Source organism: Centruroides vittatus, unplaced genomic scaffold, assembly GCF_030686945.1.
Source record: "Centruroides vittatus isolate TY-2023 unplaced genomic scaffold, ASM3068694v2 contig_976, whole genome shotgun sequence".
NCBI classification, from domain to species: domain Eukaryota; kingdom Metazoa; phylum Arthropoda; class Arachnida; order Scorpiones; family Buthidae; genus Centruroides; species Centruroides vittatus.
In genome coordinates, this window is record NW_027122649.1 from 1,397,848 (window position 1) to 1,422,389 (window position 24,542).

The 24,542-nt window shown below is 30.6% G+C and overlaps 1 protein-coding gene across 1 annotated transcript in view; it reads left to right on the forward strand.

Annotated features, from left to right (window-relative positions):
• ics (ras suppressor protein 1) overlaps positions 1–24,542 on the forward strand; it is a 37,425-nt gene that overhangs the window by 4,096 nt on the left and 8,787 nt on the right. Inside the window, exons 2-6 of the mRNA XM_067283098.1 lie at positions 11,898–11,948; positions 14,392–14,459; positions 19,803–19,855; positions 21,548–21,666; positions 24,062–24,144. Coding sequence (XP_067139199.1) covers positions 11,898–11,948; positions 14,392–14,459; positions 19,803–19,855; positions 21,548–21,666; positions 24,062–24,144 — 374 coding nt within the window. The remainder of the gene's footprint in view (positions 1–11,897; positions 11,949–14,391; positions 14,460–19,802; positions 19,856–21,547; positions 21,667–24,061; positions 24,145–24,542) is intronic.

The window sequence follows — 24,542 nt, forward strand, 5'->3', positions numbered from 1 at the left end:
AGTCCAAGAACCTGGCTGCAGTCTTTGAAAGAAAAGCTGGTTTTCTCAATTATAGTACAGTAATAGAAATTACCAGAGATGGAGGAAAATGGAGATCTTTCATTTACCAATGACTCATTCTTGATAAATGAAACCTATAACATGATGGGTTAACACTTAGAGATAAGAAGGTATTTAATTATTTCAGCCGTTTCAGTTATTACAGCTAAGTTATGCATATTAAAAAGTTAACAATTTCTTTTAACAGGTAGTTAGTCAGAGCATCTAGCATATTATCAAAAATATGAGTTTGTATTCCATCCAAGTCAAAATATTTTTTTCTGTCTTGATCTTGATTTCTTTCTTTAGATAAGACATATTAATATATAGTTTTTATATTAGAATTTATGTTTTGTATATTATTTCACTGACAATTTCACCCATGGTAATCATTTTATAAGCAAAAATATGGAAATGCCTTTTATATAATATTTAAACAATGAAATGAATAAATAGAAAATACAGTTTATAGTCTTTTTGGGCTGAAATTTTCAAATTGCAAACATACATTTCCACTGTTGTCCATCTGTTTGTCTGCCCTTTGTTCATCTCAAGAATGGAATCAAGACCATATATGGAAAGCTTTGAGGCTGGAGACCCTGATTAACCACATGAAATTTCCAGTTTGGACCAGAAGTTGCATGATTTTTTAAATTTCACTGAAAATAAGAGACCCTTATGTGTGAAAATCACTTGTTTTCACATTTTTGAAACACTTGTCCTGCTTCATTTATAAAAGCTTACTTTGAGCAAGTACATACGTGCCAGCTTGTTTTGGCTTATGAGAGCATTGTATTGCTGTGTCAATATACTGTAAATGTAATGTAAATGTATTGATACAATATTTATTCAGTGACATCTCTGTGGTGACCATTATTATTATAAAAGTAAAAAGATAAGGATAATAATAATAATTTCAATAAAAATGACTTTTAAAGTAGTGTGTTAACTATCTGGTAGAATATAGTGCCAATTTTGGCACCATCCATGAGCATGTTCTTATATGTGCAGAAATATATTTTTATGAAGAAAATAATATAAGGAACAAATTATTTTTAAAATGCTAATGTGGTGGTGATTCAAAATTTTCATTTTGGTTTCTTAAAAGAATTTATAGAATATTGTTGTTTATACAATTTTAAACATTGCGAAATTTCAGAAATATTACAACAATGAACTTAAAAAACTTAAAAGAAAGAAAGAAACTACAATTTTATTTAAAATGTACCATTGAAGTCAACTAATGATTTGTTCAAATAATTGATAAGTTATGCATATTAAAAAATAAACGGTGCAGAAAGTTCTTGTATATTGGACACAAATCAGATAAAAGTTAATTTTTTTATTTAATTTTAGTATCATTATCATCATTATAAACAGAACTTAATTTAAACAAAAAGTTAAATTTTAAGATAGGTTTTTTTTAAACCATTGAACTTTTTGATTTATTTATTATAGTTTTTCCCTCCCAGAAAAACTATATGATAAAATCATCAAAAGAAATAATTGAGTAATTAATGTTCAAGTCACAAAATTGATTGATTATATGATATATCATATAATCATCTTAAAGTTTTCTTTATATTACTTAAAATAATTTCTAATATAGTACAGTAAGACCCTGCTTAATGCTGCCTTGCTTAACTCTGTTTTGATATAACTTAGTCTGCTGGAAGCCTAAAAAAAAGCTCAAAATTTATGCTGATTTAAATTATCGCAGCATTTCATTGATTCGTATATAATATAATTATTTACGAACATGAACCAATCAGAAAAAGGTCACAAAAAGGTGTATTTTTTTAAATCTATGTTTGTTTGGTGCAATTTTTGGAAAAAAATATAACACCATGGATGCCATAGGCAATATCAGCTTTGCTTGGCAAGAATTAACTGATAAATGCATGAACGAAGTGTGAAAGAAGTTATGGCTGAACGTATCCAAGAATTCTCAACTACCACTGTATCACTAAGTTGACCAAGTTGTCAACCTAATCGATACAGCAGGACTAAGATATGTAGACAAACAGGATATTCAGGAGTTACAGCAGGTTTCTGGTGAGAGCTTTACCAATGACAACCTTCAAGAACTGGCAGAACAAGGAATTCATGTAGAACTGAAAAATAGAGATTCTGAAAACAAAGAAGCCAAAAAATTTCTCTACAGATTTCCTTAGTAAAAGTTTGGTAACAATAACTGAAATCATTGATCAAATTGTAGTGATTGATCCAGATTTTAAAAGGAATGCAAAAGCAAAATGAGGCATTTTGAATGCCTCGTTTTGCTTTTGCTACCGGCATTTCTTTAAGGAAAGAAAAAAGCAATAAATGAAACTTCACAACTTTATTGCAAAAAAATAAGAATTTTCAGAAAAGTCAGGACCTTCATCACAAAAAATAAACTTTAGATTTCTGTGTGCATATGTTTATGTTATTTAACATATATTAATTATACAAATTAATATAAAAATAACTTAAAATTAAAGTAAAATTTTTTATTTTTGGTTGTGTATTCCCCTCTCCTGATCTACTCTGTTAAAATGACCTCGTTTAATGCTGTTTCGTTTAGTGCTTTGTCGTGTAGGGACGCATCCCCTGCGTTAAGCAGGGTCTTACTGTAGTTAGAATCTAACGAAATACGAATTACTATGTCTTATATATTTTTAATTTATTATGTATAAATAACTGCAATTTATTAAATTTTCAATACTTTAATAGTAAATTTAAAATTTTGAAGTTTGAAAGTATATAATTGCATCATATTTGCATATAATCTTACAATTTATAAGAAACTAGGCTTTCCCTTATTTATATCCTAAATAAATTTCATATTTCTTTTTAACATTTGTAATTTTAGATCAATTGAGAGAGTGCATTTTTGTTCTTAAGCATGATGAGATATGACACAGATGAATAGAAAAAATAGAAATTGCTGAAAACTCTATTTTATATCAATCTGTGATTTTAAAATAAACTATGCCTTTGTATTGTAATTTGTGAAAATAAAGGCACTGTGCATCTTGCTATCTCAATCAATGAGATTTATCTGTGGATATAACATATTCTTGTTCTTCAGATTTTTTTTTATAACAAATGTTCTGTACATGTCCTTATGTTTTGAACATGGGCAATGACAATGACTACACCAAAGTAAATTGCTACTCTGGTGCAAGAAATTTTTTCAGCCTGAAATATCTAACATTTTTATCAGGCTTTATTACTTTTATTTTTAAATAGTAGACATATATTAAATTAAAACAATAAAATCAAATAATATATATACTTTCTTTTGTTTGTAATAATATACATAAAATTTAATTTAAATACATACATAATTTTATTCTATTCTATTCTCTGTGTATTAGTACTTGCTTTCATTTCCTGTCTGCGTTATAACAGATATTTAGTTTTGTTGGACAGTTTCTTGTGTTCATTTTTTTGCTGTAGTTCTCCTATCATCCTATCATAATCAAGAATGATTTTCATTAGCTAAGAGCTATTGACTTGGTCAACCAACTAAGGCATTGACAAACCATACATAAAAACTCTAGCCATCATATACAGAGAAGCAAAAGCTAAAGTGAAAATATATGACGACACTCCAGAATTTCCCACAACCAAAGGCATTTGACAAGGAGACTCAATATCACCTAAGCTCTTCATGGCAACCCTAGAAAATGTATTTTGTAAAATAGACTGGAAGGACAAAGGTATATCTATAGATGGAAAACACCTCAACCATCTAAGATTTGCTGACAATATCATCCTGATATCTAAAGATCCTGCAGAACTACAAGAAGTAGTCAACAATTTAAACACAGTTAGCAATGAAATTGGCCTTAAAATGAACTTGGTGAAAACAAAAGTCATGTACAATAAACTGGTAGACAATCAAGACATAATAATAAATGACATCACGCCAGAAATGGTAGTTGAATATATATACCTGGAACAAGTAATACCCAAATCTGGCTCACTAGTTCCAGAAATCAACAGGAGGATTAAACTAGCATGGTCTACATTTGGACGAAATTCTGAGATCATAAGGTCTAAAATGCCAATCCACCTGAAGGAAAGAGCTTTCAATCAATGCATTCTACCAGTCATGACTTATGGATGTGAAACTTGGACACTAAAGGAAGAAATAACAGCAAAGCTTCAAGTCGCCCAAAGGTCACCGGAGCAATGCATGCTAGGAATAACCAAGAGAGATTTCAAAAGAATAGCTTGGATTAGGCAGATAATCCAGATAACTGATTTGATCCACAGAATTAAATCTCTCAAATGGCAATGGGCAGGACATCTGGCAAGAAGGACTGACAACAGATGGTCCATGAGAATTATGATGTGGTATCCATGGGAATCAAGACACCCAAAGGACATCCAAACTTAAGATGGGACTATGTGTTTAAATTATTTTTTATTTTTGTTTTTTAAACTTTAATGTTGTGAGAGGGCGCTTTCGTTTCGCGTGTTTTTTGGTTGTTTCTGAGAGCTGTGGAACGGATTCGAGAGGAGTCCGGGCAGTATTATCGCAGTGTTTTGGATTGTTGTGAGTAATAAAGTTGTTTTAATAGTGCAATTATTGTGTGTGCTTGTATACAGTCCATTTTCGTCGTAAACATTTGGTCCGTCGAGGCGGATGGCAACGGATCGCAACGGATTGTAACGGAGTGCAGCGGATACTGTAATGGACGTGTAGCATATTCTGCTGGATTGGAAACTTTGGAAACTTTCTCCTTCGAGTATTGGTACTCCCCTTTTCTGGATTAACTCCGCAGAGATAGGATTAAATCGCTCGAGCAAGTGAGTTGACCTTTTATTATTACCCGGTGTTATGGAGGGTCTTAAGTGTGCGTTGACCAAAAAGAAAGTCCTTAAGTCCAACACTACCAAGCTTAGGGAAAGGATAAGTGCTGGTGTTGAGGTCGCAGACGATACCCAAATAGAACTGTTCCAAACTAAAATTAAGAAACTTAGGGTTGAATTACATGACGTATTTCACGAGGTCTTTTCGCAATGTAACGATAAGGAAATTGAAATGTATATAGAGGAACAGCAATCTATTGAAGAGACTATTGACGAACTTTGGTTAACGGTAGAACGGAAGAACTCTAAACAACGAGTTAATTCCACAAGTGATGCCGATAGTTTAAAATCACAGGTACCGGATGTAAGACTTCCGAAATTGTCTCTTCCGACCTTTAGTGGAAATGTTGAGGACTGGTTATCGTTCCATGACCTGTTTAAGGCTAGTGTGGACAATAATTCTAATCTGTCGAATTGTCAGAAATTACAATATTTAAAATCATCTTGTAGAGGTTATGCTTTGAAAATTATACAGTCACTTCCGATATTGGATTCTAACTATGAAACTGCAATGGAGCTCTTACGCGAGCGGTTTTCTAATAAACGTGAGCTGGTAAATGCTTTGATCAAGAAATTAATAACCATTCCGAGTATCACTGATTCATCTCAGTCTATATTACAAGCTGTGGATATTACAAATGAATGCGTCCGATCGTTGAGTGTGCTTGACCAGGATATTACCGGGTTTTCTGAAGTGCTAATAGTTTATTTAATTACGGAAAAATTCGATAAAAATACTAGGAGTTGGTGGGAACGTACCTTAAAGAAGGATGAGCTGGGCACGCTAGAGACCTTGCTTACCTTCTTGAAGGATCATGCGAGAACCCTTCAAGTTATTAAGTTGCCACCTAAGGAACCGAGAAGTGGTTCGTATCCCAAAGTGACATCATTGGTATCTGGTAGTAATACTTGCTTTCTTTGTAAGAATGAGCACTCCTTATCGAAATGTTCAAGGTTCACACAGATGAGCACTCAGAAGAGGATAGATGTAGTTAAAAGGAATAGACTATGCTTTAATTGCCTTACTGCTCGACACCAAGCTAAAACCTGCATGAGCTTAAGTAGATGCAGACTATGTGGTAAATTACATCATACCATGTTACATATCAGTAGAGACTCTGAAGTGTCTTCAACTCTGAATTGTGGGAAGGCATTTAGTCCACCCTTGACTGATGCTCCTCCCTCCCAATCGACGCCATATGATTTATCGAGTCCAACTACCACTACTTGTGCTGGACTTTTTGATCCTTCGAGTACTATCGGAGTAGGTCTTAAAGGAACTAAACAGGTCTTACTTTGTACTGCTCTAGTCAAGGTAAGCGACTCATCTGGAAATTTCGTAACTTGTCGAGCTTTACTGGATAGCGGTTCTGAGGCATCCTTTATAACAGAAGACTGTATCAATAGACTGTGTTTGACGAAAAACAGTGCTAATGTTCGGATTTCTTGCTTGGGATCTTTTCATGCTGTGACTTCTGGTGAAATAGAGTTGACCTTTACCCCCCATTTTAGTTCAGACTTGAAATTTAGTACAAAAGCATTCGTGATTAAAAAAATAACGTCGGATGTTCCTAATGTACCTCTCCCTCCACATCTTCTGAACAATTTTAATGACCTAGTTCTGGCCGACCCATTCTTTTTTGAAACAAGACCAGTTGACATTCTATTGGGTGTTAATGTTTTCTTTACAATGCTAAAGGGAGATATAATACGGAGAAAGGAGACACTGCCGTTTGCTGTTTGCACCAAACTCGGCTGGATTATTGCGGGAACTGCCTTTCTCCATACCATCAATCAACCTATATTCTCTGTGAATAATATTCAATTGACCACTAAGGAGTTAGTTGAGAAATTTTGGGCATTGGACTCTGTCCCGGAGGCAAGGCGAATGTCTAAGTTGGACCAAGAATGTGAAGATCATTTTCGAGATACTCATTACCGGGATAAGAGTGGACGTTATGTTGTGAGACTTCCCTTTAAACAGAACCCCTCGTGTTTGGGCTATACTAAGGAGTTGGTGTTACAACGATTTAAGGCTTTAGAGTATAAGCTCAGTCGAACACCAGAAACATATGAGTTGTATAAGGAGTTCATGCGAGAATACATAGAGCTAGGCCATATGGAATTAGTTGATCAGTCAGGATCAAGCGGTATTTCCTATTATATTCCGCATCATCCAGTTATGAAGGAATCTAGCACAACAACGAAGTTACGTGTGGTCTTTAATGCATCGACGAAATCTTCTTCAGGCGTGTCATTGAATGACATTTTAATGGTTGGTCCTAGGATTCAACAAGAGTTATTCCCAATTTTGATGAGGTTTAGAACCTTTCCCATCGTCATTACTGCTGATATAATGAAAATGTTTAGACAAATATTGATTAACGAAAAGGATAGAGATTTTCAGAGAGTATTTTGGAGAAATGATGCTAGTGATCCAATTCATGAATATAGACTTGTTACAGTTACCTACGGCACAACACCCGCACCCTTTCTGGCTACAAGGACGCTTCATCAACTTGCGGATGACGAGGGAGACAATTTTCCCCTTGCTTCTAAGGCTATTATAAGAGATTTTTATGTAGATGATCTGTTATCAGGTGCACAAAGCACCGAGGAGTGTCAGTTGCTGGTCGACCAATTAACGGCCCTGATGACTAAAGGAGGATTTGTGTTACGCAAGTGGACTTCAAATGACCCATCGGTACTAGAGAAGATACCTAAGGAATTAAGAGACTCTTCTGAGTCTGTAAAGCTTCAAGAGGATAATGGAATCAAGATCTTAGGAATCAACTGGATTCCTCAGGAGGATTGTTTCAGATTTTTTATTCCATATTCAGATGAGCAAGCAGGTTATACTAAAAGAGAAATCCTTTCGGATTTAGCAAAAATCTTTGATCCCTTGGGCTGGCTTGCTCCATGTGTTGTATATGCAAAGATTCTGATTCAAGAGTTGTGGAAGTGTCAACTTTCATGGGATGAGCCCATCACTGCTGAAGTGGAGCATAAGTGGAAGTTATTTCGAAATGAGTTAACCCTTCTTGGGAACTTAAAGATTCCGAGGTTTGTTTCACTTCCAAGGTTAAACGTCCTTGATATCCATGCATTCTGCGATGCCTCAGAGAAGGCTTACTGTGCTGTAGTCTATACAAGAACAATGTCAACTAATTGTGACGTAAAGGTCACTTTACTGACATCCAAAACCAAGGTTGCTCCTCTTAAGGTACAATCTCTTCCCAGGTTGGAACTTTGTGCTGCTGTCCTATTGGCTAATTTATTGCAAACAGTATTGAAGTATCTTGATGTTCCCATACGTGACATATTTGCATGGTCGGATTCCACCGTTGTATTAGCTTGGATTTCATCTGAGTCTTATCGTTGGGTACCATTTGTTGCCAATAGAGTCGAAAAAATTCAGAACGCAATTCCTACCGTGAAGTGGAGACACGTTGGTGGAAGTCATAATCCTGCGGACTGTGCGACAAGAGGATTTCTTCCTTCTGAGTTAGTTAACTGTGAGATTTGGTTCCAGGGACCAGAGTGGTTAAGACAGATTGATCCTGAACTTTGGTCTGAACCTGAAAAATCTGTTGATGATGAGAAGATATACCTTGAGGAGAGGAAGACATACACGACGGCTACTTGTGAAGTTGAAGATGGGATATTTAAAAGGTTTTCTTCATGGTCCAGATTATATCGCGTCGTATCATTATGTTTGAGGTTCCTGCATAATTGCCGTAACCCTCCAGAAAACCGTTTACATGGTTTTCTAACTACTAGTGAAGTAAAGACAGCTATTATGTCAATAATTAAGTCTGTACAACAATCATATTTTAGGGAGGAGATGTCTTGTTTAAGGTTAGGCAAGGAGATAAGTGTTCACAGTGGAATAATTCAGTTGACTCCCTTCTTGGATGCTGTAGGTGTTATCCGCGTGGGAGGTCGGATAAAGAATGCCAATCTTCCTGAAACACGACGATATCCAGTCTTGCTTCCCTCTAAGAGTCATGTCACGAATCTTATTATAACGTACTATCACATAGTTTACCTACATGCTAGCCAAGAGTTGCTTTTGAGTATTCTTAGAATGCAGTTTTGGATATTGTCCGGAAGAAGTGTAGTTTGTAATGTTATACATAAGTGTGTTACCTGTGTAAGAACCAGGGGAAGAACTGCCTCTCAGTTAATGGGTGATTTACCAGCCCCTAGAGTGCAACCCAGTCGGCCCTTCACTATTACTGGATTAGATTATGCTGGTCCTTATTTGTTTAAGTTACGAGGTGGAAGGGGTGTTCGATCTTCAAAGTGCTATGTTGCTATATTTGTATGTTTTTCCACAAAGGCTGTACACCTTGAATTGGTTAGTGACCTATCTACACCAACATTTTTAGCTGCGCTGAAGAGATTTATTGCGCGTCGAGGAAAACCAGTTAAAATGGTGAGTGACTGTGCTTCCAACTTCAAAAGGGCGGGTAAAGAACTGAAAGAAGTTTATAAAAATGTGTCACTTATCGACAAGAGTAGTGAATTGGCTCATTTCATCGCTAGTGAAGGTATAACCTGGATTTTTAATCCACCAGCCGCCCCACATTTTGGAGGAATTTGGGAATCTGCCGTAAAATCAATGAAGTTCCATTTGAAGAGAGTTATAGGATCTACATTGTTAACGTACGAAGAGTTTGTAACGTTGTTAACACAGGTGGAAGCATGCTTAAACTCTCGTCCCCTTTGTCCAATGTCAAGCGATCCCAATGACTTGCAGGTATTAACCCCTGGTCATTTTTTAATAGGTGCACCCTTGATTGCTATTCCAGAATCTGATTTGAGTGATATAGCTCTCCCTAGACTGAAACGTTGGACTCTAGTACAACAAACAGTTTCACACTTCTGGAAACGGTGGAATGCAGAGTATTTGACAACTCTCCAACAACGTCGTAAATGGTATCGTTCCTCACCGAATTTGGAAATTGGTGACCTTGTGTTACTAAAAAATGAACAACTTCCTCCAAACCAATGGAAAATTGGCCGTGTTATACAGACCCATCCTGGTAGTGATAGTCGCGTAAGAGTTGTTACTGTATTCACGTCAACTGGAAAGCTAATAAGACCGGTTACAAAATTGTGTCCACTACCCAGTAATAATTAAGTAATATTTAAGATTCGAATGATTGTCGGTTCGCTCCAGCTACAGGTAATTGATACCTTGCAGGTGTCAAGGCTGGGGGTAATGTTTAAATTATTTTTTATTTTTGTTTTTTAAACTTTAATGTTGTGAGAGGGCGCTTTCGTTTCGCGCGTTTTTTGGTTGTTCCTAGACTGAGCATGCTGTGGAACGGATTCGAGAGGAGTCCGGGCAGTATTATCGCAGTGTTTTGGATTGTTGTGAGTAATAAAGTTGTTTTAATAGTGCAATTATTGTGTGTGCTTGTATACAGTCCATTTTCGTCGTAAACACTATGACATAAGGAAACAAGCCGACACAACATGGTGGAGAGAAGCAAATGATAGACAAACATGGGCACAAATGGAGGACAATTATGTAAGGGAGGCTACACCATAATTTGAAATGGTAGAATAAGCTAAAGCTGATGATGATGATATACATAATTTTATAATTTGATGAAATAAATGACATTTTATCTTATTGGAAATTTATCTTACAAATGTTCAATTTTGCAAAATCTTTTAATATAAGGTATAATTTTGTTAATATTTGGTTACCATGGTCCTTCTCCTTTAGATATGGTGTTGCATTATAGTCATGTTTGAGGGGCACTCAACAATAGGTTCCTTGATCATTTGAATTGGGAGAGATGGTCCTATTTTCTGGCCAGCAAGGAGCCCCAGTCTGACTGCTTTAAACTTTTTCTTTTGAGGCTACATTAAGAAACACATTTGAGAAACAGAATCATCATTGCTGTAGCAACTGTCACACCTGAAATGGTTGAGTACACCTCAATGGAGATTGTCTATCATTTAGATGTTTGCTGAGCAATGAGGTTATGTTTAAATTGAAACATACTAAGAAACAAAATTTTCAAATTATAAAGTGCTTTGCTTTTAATTAAATGCCTCATAATCATGAAATCCCAGATACCTTTTTCAATGACTCTATATGAGTTAACATTTTTGTTGCATTGAAAGTTTATTTATTTACATTTCATCTTTCAGATCTGAAAGATGATAAAAGAGACACTATCAATGATTTCAATAAACTGACAGATCAATGATTTCAATAAACTGTAGTCCAAAAATTGTCTATTGATGTTAGCAACTAATTTTATTGTAAAAAATAATTATATTTTATTTATCTGCAAAATGAAAAGAAACATTTAATTCATCAACAATAAAAGGTATTTGGGAACTTTCACAATTTTTCTGGAGAAGCAATATACAGAAGTATTTTCTCAAGTCCTGGGTGAACTTTGTCACAAATTTAGAAATGTTTTTATATCAGATTTCAAAATTTAAGTTTTATGGTAGTTTTTAAACTATAGCTAGATATAAAGTTTAATTTATTCTAAAATCATTTATCTAAAATTTCATTATATGCTGACTCTTGCAAATGTTCTGTTGTTTGGATTTTTAAACAAAATTTGTAAGTTAAGAGGATTTGCTATTTCAGTTATTTTTTTCAATGTCAGTACATTGAAAAAATACCTGGTCATATTTGATGAAAAATACCAATATCACCATTTTGAAATTCAATGTTTCTTTCGTTAAGGCTTGTAAAATAATTTGTTGATAAGATGATAATTTGTAGTAAAAATGGATGATTGATTTTCACTAAGCATTTTGTTTTTAAATCTTGCTTTATATATTGAGTTTAAGTATCAAGTATGAGTTAAAAATTTTTATTATTTTTTCATTATTTTGCAATTCTTACATATTAAACTGCATAGATTACATTTATGTATAATGTGATATAAAAAATATTTTAATTTTTTCTATTATTTAGTAAAAATTAAAATTATTTAATTTTAATTTTTCAGTGTCTATGCAGAACATAACTAGGCTGACTTTGACTCATAATAAAATTCTTGGTAAGTGAATAAATGTATTGTATTTTATTTTAAGCTATAGATTTTGTAATTTAAAGTTGTTTGTACAAATTAAAATTATTAATCATCTGTAACATTAATTACATATTGAAATTTTACTTAATTGTCTGAGTTTACTTATTAAATACATATAAATCAATAAATTAAGAGTATAATGTGGAATAAACAGACTGACTAAACTGAAGTTTTCATTACAGTATTTAGATATATTTATGTGATTTTTGACAAGATATTATTTTCCAAATATGTTTTTTAAATTTTTTATGAATAGAAAGACTTGGTATTGAAATGCATTAACACATTCCATTGATTGTAAAATAATAATGCTCTTTCAGTCTAAAAAAATGCATTTCTAGTGCTTTCCAAATAGACACCAGGAAAGCACTAGACACTTCTCCAATGCAATTAATGTCTCTTAATATTTTCAATAAATCTATTTTTATGACAGTAACTATAAACTTAGGTTAAAGAAATATAATATCTCATTTTTAATTATAATTGCTATAATAAAATGATACTATGTATTGAAGATACTTTGAGACAGTTTAGATACATATTTTTAGTTTTTTTTATTTTCGGATTGTTTGAAAAATGTTTAAAATTTTAGTTTTTTGCTTTTAAATTATTTTTTTAAAATAGATTTTTAAAAAATAGAAGAGAACATTGTTTGGTAATTGAAATCATGCTACTTAAATGTATTTTATAAAAATAGTTGGAAATGCATTATTCAAGCAACTTTTATTATTTAGCAAAATATTTAAAATAATACACTGAACAGTTAATGATTCAAAATTAATATATAGGAATAAATTAGATTTGAAAAGTAAATAATACAACAAAAGAAAAAAAAACAATCTTAATATCAAATAGGTATGGAGATTGGTTTTTGCCTAAATATACAAAGAAAATATTGTCATAATATTTATATATTAACACTAGCTGTTACCCGCGACTTTGCCTGCACGGATTTTGCAAGCAAACACCATTTATATTCAGTATTTCAACAACCATAGTAATTGTTATAGAACAGACATGGGTGAATGCGGCTCTTTTTGAATTACATGCGGCTCTTGCTGAAAGTGTTAATTTCTGCTTTTTATTATTTTTTTTACAATTTTATTGCCACAATTTTGTGAAAATATGTAATTATATATATGTAATATTTAGTAATTTATTTCCAAGTTGGTGCAATAAATTAAATTGACATTTCAAATCTATTCTTTGAAAACAAGTTCTCGACCCGGATGGGGGACACCCTAGCCTTCCCTGCCTTACCATACTATCCGCCACGACAGTACAGAACTGTGGCTCCCATGCATTTTGCAAAACCTACTTTTCGGCTCCCACTGAACCTTTGTTTGCCCACCTCTGTTATATAACACCTACCACTGAAAATGATGAGAATTGCTGAGAATTAAACAAACTGTTTTCAATTTGATCAATTTTCTGGAACATTTAAAATCGTTCTATAATCAAACCAATATGCAATAACAAATTCGAATTTAAAACGGTTTGAACATTTGGTTAAAAAATCGAAATACAGTAGAGAGTCGTTAATCCGAATCAATTGGGAACTGGGGTTGTTCGGATTAGTGATTTGTTCGGATAACCGATTATGTATGAAAAAACATATTAACCTGTCCGATGTTCAAATTTTTCTCCGTTGCATGTCGCTTTGTCTTGAATTTTTCTCCACTGCATGCCACTTCGTGTTGAATTTTCGTCGATTTTAAGCCTAACGAAAATTTTTATAATAATAATCGAGGCTATTGTATCGTTAAAAATTATTTCTTTATTTTGTACAAACAAAATAAATATATTGAAGAATATAAAAACATGAAAATTTATACTTTAGAAGTAAATCTAGTATCAAAAACGTTCGATCCAGCACAGCACAGTCTGACTGAAAATCGTTCAGATAACCGGTGATTCTGATTAATGACTCTCTACTGTATATAAAAATATTTATAACAATGTCTGAAATGTTATCAATTTAATACACCTAAGTACTCAATGAAGACTAAATGTAGTTGAAACAAAAAATCACATCTAAAATAGTACAGTAGAAGCTGTTCTTCAGGGTAAGCCTTAATTCTGTCCCTCTCCCCCACAGGGTAATTTCGAAAAATCCCTTCTTAGTGTGCGTTTTCATGACATACCCTAACTGTGTACCAAATTTCACCTCTAGGTTCAGTGGTTTACTCTGGGTGATGGTGAATCAATCAGTCAGTTAGGACAACTAATTTTATATATTTAGATTTATTCTGGACAACCAATGCATATTTAGTAATCTAATGATACATTTTAATTTAATAATAATTTATTCATATATTTTATAATGACATTTTTCTTTTAATAAGTGGTATTTAAAATGACTTGTAATTAAATTTTAAATATCTTATTTTATATAATAATATTTTATTAGGTATTCCATCAAGCATAGCCAATTTTGTCAATCTTGAAGTTTTGAATTTGTTCAATAATCATATTGAGGTAAGCTTTCCTAATGCATTATAAAATCTGTTCAAAATAATAATCAAAGAACACCTTCTCAGTGAAAATATTTCAGTCTAATTTATATACTGAAACATTAGGTCTAAATCTTTTCACTGTATAAAGGTGTATATTTGGACAAGCTTTTGTTGTAATCTGTAATTGAAAAAATCATATAGTAATCATTGATCAAATCTTAAAACTTTAAATTGAGTTTTTTTTTTTGTTTAGTAGAATTAAAATATCAAATGGTATTTATATTACATATGTATGTGTATACAAATATAATAGATTAATGGGGAAAAAATCAATTTGTATCAGATAAAAACTGAATTTATATCTTCCTAGTTCAGTGAAAAGTACTAATCAGTTTTTGCTAGAAATACAATCTACATTTGTGTCAGAAATCATTTTTTTCATAAAGATAAAAATTGTTTAATGAAATTTAGAGAAATATTAAAAGTTAAAAGTAGTATATATAAAAATATATATATACACTTCATGCCTGTATTCCAAAAATTTAGATAATAAATTACGTAGACACATAAGCCAAAAAATACATTATGCTGGTTTTGCCACTCCATCTACTCTTTATAACATTAACTATATTTGACTTCACAATTTCTTTAATTTTTTCATATTGTAATTCAGATTGAAAAAGTACATGATTTAAAGATCTTAAACATTTCCAAACCAGAAGAACTAGGTGTGGTGGATCTTGCCAAGTTCTTTATTTACAAATTGAAGATTAAACTTTTTACATCATTTCTTCTTCTGTAGGATTTCTGCCTTTGTTCATCCTGTTGAAGATCTTTACTTTGATTTAAATAATTTTAAAAAATTGTCCGGCATTTGCTCGAACAAAAAGTAACAATAGCAAAGATTAAGATTATTAGATTACACTCAAACCTGTTTTTGTGCGGTCTTTTTTTGTGCGATTTTTTATTTATGCAATTTGTTTTGTGCAATTTTTTTTTGTGCAGTATACTAATTTGATTGAAATTCATATACCGCACACAAAAAATTGCACAAAACAAATCATACAAATAAAAAAATCGCACAAAAAAAGACCGCACAAAAACAGGTTTGAGTGTATAGCCAATCTTACCCGTTTTCACCGAGTGCAAGAATTAGGTCCCCCCCTCTTTCGAGACTAATTAGAAAATTTTTAGATATCTGCTAACCACCCCGGGATAAACGATAATTAAGACTCATTGCAACCACTAACTGGTGCATAGTACCACTAAGTGTTGAATAATAAACATTTTCGTTACTCTTTCTGGATTCTTCTTCAAGTTTACTAAATTCGAAAAATAAGCTGGATCTTCCAGAATCATTCATAAATATATAAATTTGAACATAAAATCGAACATTAAGACGAATAGTTTGACTAAAGTAAACTTATGCTTAGGCGCTCCCTGTGTCAACTTTATATACGATGGAACACTAAATATTGTTGAGAATTTTTAGAAAGGTCTAAAAATATTGTGAGGTTAACCGAGGGTAGGAGATGGAGGATGATTCCTATCTTCTCTACCTCTTAACGGCACAAGACCTTGAGGTCCGACCTCGGTTGTCGAAAGGATGATTAAGGCTCGAGCGGTCAATGATTAGTTACGGATTTGGGATCGTAAGATCCCGTTTACGTCAGGAACTGACACCAATCTATCAAACTTCTCGCGGATAGATACGCGTTATTTTCCGAATCGTGGGATGCCAGATGGTGGCAATGGAGGAAGAAACGCACACTCTTCTAATATTAAACAAAAATACCCGTTTATTTTGAGATTGATAGGGAATACATCAATTAACATATTTGGAAGTATTTATATCATCGAATCGAATTATTAAACCGCGTCTCGAGTGATTGGAGAGAGAGAGTTTACAAAACATCGCGAGTAGGATAAATACCTTAGTGATCCTGAGATTTGCACAAAGTCCGAGGAACGAGAGTTCGCTTGAAAATAAGAGTCAGTGGACTGTAGATAGATGGGATGGACGGCTTCAACAGCGGGAGATGATAATCCACGGCACACACACACTTGACAGTTGTCGAAACTCTTTCTCTCTCTCTGCGTCATCGTTCGTTTTCCTTTTATTTCGGGATCTCGGGTTCGAGATTCTTGTGAAGTACGTCAAGGGTGGAAGTCCTTTTTGACCAATGGTGAATTACATGATATAATTATTTTTCAACAGTTAACTCATCTTCTACAAGGAAGTATTACCGTGGGAACGATGGTTTATGATTAATTTTTACGAGAAAATTTGTCGGGTGTTTTTCCGTTTTTTGTTTCTGTGTTTGATTTAACCCTAACTGTCGAAACTCGGTTGGTAAATAAAATAAAAAATTTAAATCGAATCTCGTTATTCTTATATTTGGGCCTTCACAATATGTTCAATTTCCCACATAAATGAAAAAAGCATAGTAGAAGCCGGGTTCTTTGGGTAATTCTTAACCTTCTCTCTCTCCCCCATGTGCATTCTTAATGTGCATTCTCATGGCATATCCTATTAAAACGCAATCAAAAATGCAAAAACCTGCATCTAAAATAGTATAATAGAAGCAAAGTTCTTCACGGTAAGCCTTAATCCTGTCTTTTCCCCCCGCGGGTGGGATTTCAAAAAATTCCTCCTTAGTGTACAGTACATTCTCATAACGTACCCTAACTGTGTATCAAATTTCAACTTTCAACTCCTAACCAATTTGGGCTCTGCGCTTGTTATTATTATCATTATCATCATTCATTCATTCATTATCATCATCACACATTCATTATCATCATTCATTATCATCATCACACAAAAAATCACAACCCATCTCGATTATATTATAAGATTGATAATTTATTTTTAATACAATTTTAAAATGTTATTAGATTTTATCATTGGGCTTACTTTTGTGATATTTTTGTAATGTATTTTTACATAAAGAAAGAAAATTTCTTTTTAATAATCATTGTAATTTTTACCTTGTAACTTTATTATTGTAATTGTCAAAGTTTTGCCATTTTATTGTAACTTTTAGCATTTTTGCTCGTTTATATCAGATTTGTCACTTATCATTCCCTCAGAACCAGTCACTATTGCGTTATGGCATTGCCAATGTAGTTTCATAATAAAGAATATATAGAGTAAATGATAAACCTGTTATATTGTTCAAATCAGTTTTTCACTATGCAAATTAAATGGTCTATTTAGTCAGTATGGAGTAAGCCTTATTTTTTTGTCAAAAAATATGTTCACAAAGTAAGTTTTATCTAAATCTTTTATCTGATTCAATAAATTCAAAGTATTATCTAAGACCATATATCAAGATACTTGAATATCAAGAATTGTTTCTAGATTATTAAAACAATTTCAGAAGACTGATGAAGTATCAAGAAACTTTATGAAAATTTATCAAAGGTAATTACTACAGTTTATGACAATCATTATTTTGTCTTTAACAATGACGTTTTAAAATGAGCTTAACAAGACAATTTTCAATTCAATAGCCTCTGGAATAAACTGTTTTGAAAATTTTGATGTTTAAGGATATTTGTGTTCAAGCAAGATGACTTATGTTTTGTTCCTTCAGTCTTTCACAGGACACTTCATTTAAATTGGTGAAAACATCACAAATTCTAAAACTTATATTAAGTACTGATTGTTGGCCAAAAAGAACATTGGAAAAAATTTGGCCAGTGTTCTTTTTGTAGATTATTCAAGAATCAATTTACATACAGAATTTTATTATATTTTAATTTGATGAGAATAAGAGATACATAATTATCACTAATATCAGCAAAACAGACTTTTCATGGTGGTGCTATGTTAGTCTGGATTGACATCATATTGAACTGTTTAGCTATAAGGATCCTTAAGTCAGGATGCAGTTAGGCCATAATTTTTTTTTTTTTGGTTTTCCACCTGCCATTCTACCAAAATTTGAACTAGAGTAATGAAACATTGAAATTAATACTTTCAAATGGAAAAATGTCATAAATATCTAATCCAGAAAGAGGATTTTTTCATTAATTAACCAAATCTTGAAAATAACCTATTGCCATTTAACCTTGGATAAAAAGTTGGCATTGAAAGAATTGCCATCTTTTTTACCTAATTAATGAGTAGACCAGTTACTAGATATTCTGTGGTAATTCCAGGAGTAAAACTGACCACTTAAACAAATATCTTTAAAGTTGCAATCTAGTTGTAAATTTTTAGTGATATTTCTAAACTCATGTTTAGTCACATAACTTGTTGACAGATTAATAAGGCCATTACTAAAAAAATTTAGAATTTTGATAATTTTGTAGTTGTGGAAAATACTTCTTTTGTTTGATAATAAATGTTATTTAGTTTTTTGAAATTGAATAAGATCCTTCCATCCAATATAAGAATTATAGGAAATATCAGGACAAACAAAATAATTCTATGCTCCAGTTGAGACAGATTTTCAAATTGACCAAAGTAATGCATTACATAAAGACACATTAGCTAAATAAAAACACATCATGTTGGTTTGCCACTCCCGCTTTTTGAAATACTAATTATATTCAACTTCATAATTTCTTTAATTTTCAATTTGTAAATAAAGTATTTGTCAAGATAATTCACCACTATAGTTATGGGATTAAATGTTAAAGATCTTTAAATTGCTTAATTTTTGAAAAGAACAATCTGTCAATGTAGAAAAATAATTTTCATTCGAAGAGACATTAGCTATCAACTTTTCCAATTCAGAAAGTTTTTCTTTCAATTTAAGTTTCCTCCTTTGTTGAAATTAGTTTTGTGAAAAACTAAGAGGATTGCTATCGTACTGAATTTAATCAAGAAATTTTATTATTTACGCTTTAAGCTTTTATAAAGGTTCTTTCAAAATAGATTTTAGTGTAGAAAAAAATCTGTTGCTTTTTCTTCTCAAAGAATAAAAACATCTCCAATCTTTGAATCTTTAAATTCAGCTTGCTGGACAACCCACATCTTCTGTTAGAAACAGTGCTATCTAGAGTTAAAGAAACATTTTGAATGGTGGAGATTTTGTTATCGTAATGTTTTACGTTGATTATATATATCAAAGTAAAAATATCACATTCAGTGATAAAAACCATCACATCAAATTTTAATTGCAGAGAAAGAGTAAAACTTTTTGTTTTTATTGCTTTCTGAAATATTTTCTGGATCTTTTAGAAGCAGTAGGAATACTAATTAAGAAACATCACTTTTATTTTAAGAAGATCTTGAAAAATAGGTTTTTTTTTCTTTCAATTATTAATTTCAGTAAAATTATTTTAAAATTTTCTTTATTTTTAGTTATTTTAATTTATTGTTAGTATTTTAATTTTTGATTAATTATTGCAGGAATTGCCAACATCAATTTCTTCTTTACCAAAATTAAAAATTTTAAATCTTGGGTATGTAAATATTTAAAAAAGTAAATTAATATATTCTATTTAATTATATTATTTAGTAATAAATACACAGTATTTAACTAAACAGATAACCATTTGTATTTTATTTTTTCTATCATAATAAAATTCAATTAACTGAAATATATGAAAGTAGTTTATTATTGAAAAAATATTCAATACAATTTTGTAATTAAAATTAAATAAAAAATATATTTAGTGTTAATCTAATTTTATATTGTTGTGAGTGTAGCTGGGTTTTTAATGCTTTTACTGTTTGTGTATTATTTTTAAAATATTTAGTTTCTGTAAAATACAGAAAATATAGAGTTAAATATAAATTAGAAACTAAGTCTATTATGAAAATATTTAATATTAATATATACAAATTAATATTAGAAAAACAATTACATACGTAAATGGTTTAGATTATCATTCATATGCCATTATATATACAATCATTGTCAAAAATTACATAGAAAAAAATGTTAAATTATAGACTAAACTTGCTCTCAAATTTAAATAAAAAATTGAATTAAATATTAAAAAGTTTTTAAGCATGCTAACAAATGTATAAAATCCTACAACTTGCAACATGTTTTCCAAGATGTAGGTTTTTATACTGGCAAAATTTGCCAATAGTTATAAATAGTTACCAAGAATAAGTAAAAGTTAAAAACCAATAGTTAATTGTAATCACTTTGGAATATGCATACATTAAGTGATAACATAAATGAATAATAATATTAAGTAGTTAAATAAGACTACAGTTAAGGGAAATTCTGATTTTATTGAAAAGACATCAACAAACATCATAAAACATCATGAAGTTGTTTATTATTGAAGAAAAATTGATCATTCAGTAAAAAAATAGCACATGTACTATATGTATATAACTTACATATACATATTTGGAAGGTATTTATACCATTATTATAAATCTTTACAATTTCCTTGATAATGTCTGTATATCCTTACAAACCTTTAATGTTTAAGGAGAGAGTTTTGAGCACATGGAACCTTCACTTCAGGATTGAAATGGTTGACACAAGTTCTTTTTCTGTTGAGAAGGCATCATGTTTGTATGTATATACATGAGCTTCCTTACAAAAATGTCACAAAGGATTGGAGGAGCATAAATTTTTGTCTGACATGGAGTGCACATGGACTCCTTACACAACTAGCCTGATGAGTTCATTGTTATTAAATTAAAAGATTTGCACAGACAACTGTACATATTTATTACATACATATATGTGCTATAAAATTATACATATTTTAAAAAACTCAATTAAAAGATTTTTTTTTTTTTTTTGAAAGATCTTTGTGTATTTCTAAAATACTAATTTTAACATATAACTTATATTTATTTATTTATTTATTTATTAAAAATTTACAGTTCTTGTCAATAAATTAAAAGGAGAAGAATTTATCTTACAATAATTTACAGAGATCTCAAAAACCTACCTTAATGTAATTTATAATTGACTAGAATCATCATTAAAATAACTAATAGATGTATTTAAAATAATTTTATCTGTTTCAGTTCGTTTTTGGCAGAAACTTTGTAGCATTAATTTTAATGTCTTATGTGCCACTAAAAATTTTAATATGAATTTATATTTAGTAGATAAATTATACAACATTGAAAATAACTATATATATTTACTGAATTTTTTTACTATTTATTTATAACAGTATGAATCGCCTACTTACACTTCCTAGAGGATTTGGTGCCTTTCCACAATTGGAAGTATTAGATTTGACATATAATAATTTGAATGAAAAGAGCCTTCCTGCAAATTTTTTTATGTTAGGTAATATTTTAAAATTTTATAAGACACTTACTTATAATATCTTAAAATTTTAGTTTTCAAACTATATTATTCAATCACATTTAAAAACAAACCATTATTAAAAGAACCAGTTTTAAATTCTATTGAAACTTTTTGGGAAGTCCTTTTCTCCCATCTTTGATGACTCATACAAATTATCTTCAGAATGGAATGAGTTTTGTGAACAATATATTTAACAATAAATTTTGACAATAGCTTACACTGTTAGTTTTAATGTTAAGATATTTTTACATTCAATTTAAACTTTTTATTCTATAAAAAACTTTCTTAAAAATTAATCTTGTATCAATATGGAAATTTCTCCATCTTTATTATTATTTAAACATGTTATAAAATTTATAAAACAGCTTTCCAAATTTTATATACAATTAGTTTTAACACAATAATAGGTAATTAAAACTATTTCATATTAATCAGTTGCTTTTCTTTCTAATCACAGCCTTCTAAATTTCTGACTTTTTATCTACATCATTCTTAGTCAATATCTAGTAATTCAAATTTGTTGTATAAATGTTCTGTTGCTCTCAAATTTATTTTCTTACATATTAGCTAGCAGGCTTGTAGTGTAATCATGCCTGCCACAAATACATACAGTACATGACAGTCTGTATTAATTCTTTTGATATTACAATGTGGATTGTATTTGTTTTTTACAGTTAAATATTTACAAGTACATTTAAAAATTAGTATATATTAATTAAACAGAATTATTTTGAATTAATCATATTTATTGGCTATTGAGAAAGACATTTAGGATAAAGAATTTTTAGAATGTAAAAATTAAAAGTTTTAGTTAAAAAATTAAGAAAATAATAAATTTAACGAGCACTTATTTATTGTGACATTGTCACAATGCCAAGCTGCAATTTTTAATCATATTTTTAATTTACTTAATTTAAAATATATGTTCTCCACCACAAATTAGTACTGGCTTGCCCCTGTACATCATACTTTTCCTGTTAGCAAAAATCATTCTGGTCATCTTTTTAACTCAGCGGTTCCCAACCACTGGTCCGCGGACCACCAGTGGTCCGCAAGAGCTAAAATATGGTCTGCAAAAGATTTAAAATTTTTATTAATTTTGAGTTATTATTCCCACATTGATACAAATTGAATTTAATTTTTACTAAAAATGATATGTTTTCTATTATAATAGTACTGTTAAAGCATGTTACTCTTGAGTTCAACGATTACTTATGTTAAGTTTTGATTAAAGTTTATTTTTAGATTGACACAGTTTATTTTTCTTAAACCTTGTGGTCCCTGCTAGCAACAATGAAATCAAAGTGGTCCCTGGTCTAAAAAAGGTTGGGAACCGCTGGTTTAACTCATTCAGGGGAAAATTTTTGAATTGAAATAACATGTCTTCCAGACTAAACAGGAATTTTGTATATAGTTAATTGGGGTCTCCTGCTACTAAGCTTTCCATATCTGGTCTCAATTTTCATCTACCTAACTCCATTCTTGAGATTAAGAAAGGACAGACTGATAGATGGATGACAGTGGAAATTTGTCTACAATTTATTTAAATTGCAATCCAAAATATAAAATAGAATTGCACTCTAATGAACTGGTTGAGTTGCCAGTATTATTTTCCTGAATAGAAAATATTTTCAACTCAAGCATCTATAAATAAGAAAATAATTAGGGAAGTATTTAATAAATACATTACTACTTTCAAAATATATGCAGATTATGACAAACTTTTAACAAAAAGTGTGCTTTAAGTATTTGAGATCTTCATTTAAATATCTGAAGTGAGAGAGTAATAATGGTTTGCAAGAGTGTTGTTAGATTTGTGTGATTGCCAAAATATAGATCAAGTATCATAGATGAAACTCTGATTGGCTGTTTGACATGTTTTTGATGCTTATTCTTTTATATAAATATAGATGTGGTCTCATTTCACCATTCTACTTCATTCTTGAATTTCTATCTTAGGCATTCTTAGTTAAATCCTTTTATAAACTTCTTTTTGCTTACATTTTTCCAGTGTTGTTCAATCCTAGTTTTAAGTTCCAAATTATCGATCCTATATCAAAACTGTGTTCACCTTTATTATTATTTGTCTTTACTGTGAAAACATTTTATTTTGCTGTCCTGACATGAATCCTCCTCATTCCTTATTAAATCAAATATACTTTAATTTAAAAAAAAACTTATATATATATATATATATAAACAATCAACCTGATAGATTAGAATTTCCAAATGATCCAGGCTAAATTGATGATTGTATTAATCCTATTTCTATCAAATAATTTTTAATACAAAATAAGACATCTTTAATAATAATAATAATTGTTACTATTACAGTTTTGAATTTTTGTAAAATTTATGTATTTTACATTAACAGAAACTTTACGTGCCTTATATCTTGGTGATAATGATTTTGAATATGTGCCTTCTGAAATTGGATTGCTGAAAAACTTGCAAATTGTGAGTATTTATTTATTTTATTTATGAATATAATTTTATAAATAATAATTTCAAAATAATTAATAATGCTTTTATTTTTAAATTTTAAGTTTTTTAAACCATACCAACGTATACAAATATTTAAAATATATTAGATATAATTTCAATAAATAAAAATATACTCTTCACACCAATAATTGTTCATTAAATAAATAAAACTCTCAGCATTAAAATTCTTTAAGGATATTGAAATTATCATCAAAGTGCTAATTTCAATGTTGTTAAAGAATTTTAACACTGAATGACTGTTTTATTTATTTAATATTTGATATAATTTATTTTATGCAAATTTTAATAGCTACATACAGGCATAAAATGCTTAAACTTGAAAAAATATTAATTGTTGCATTTTTTTCAGA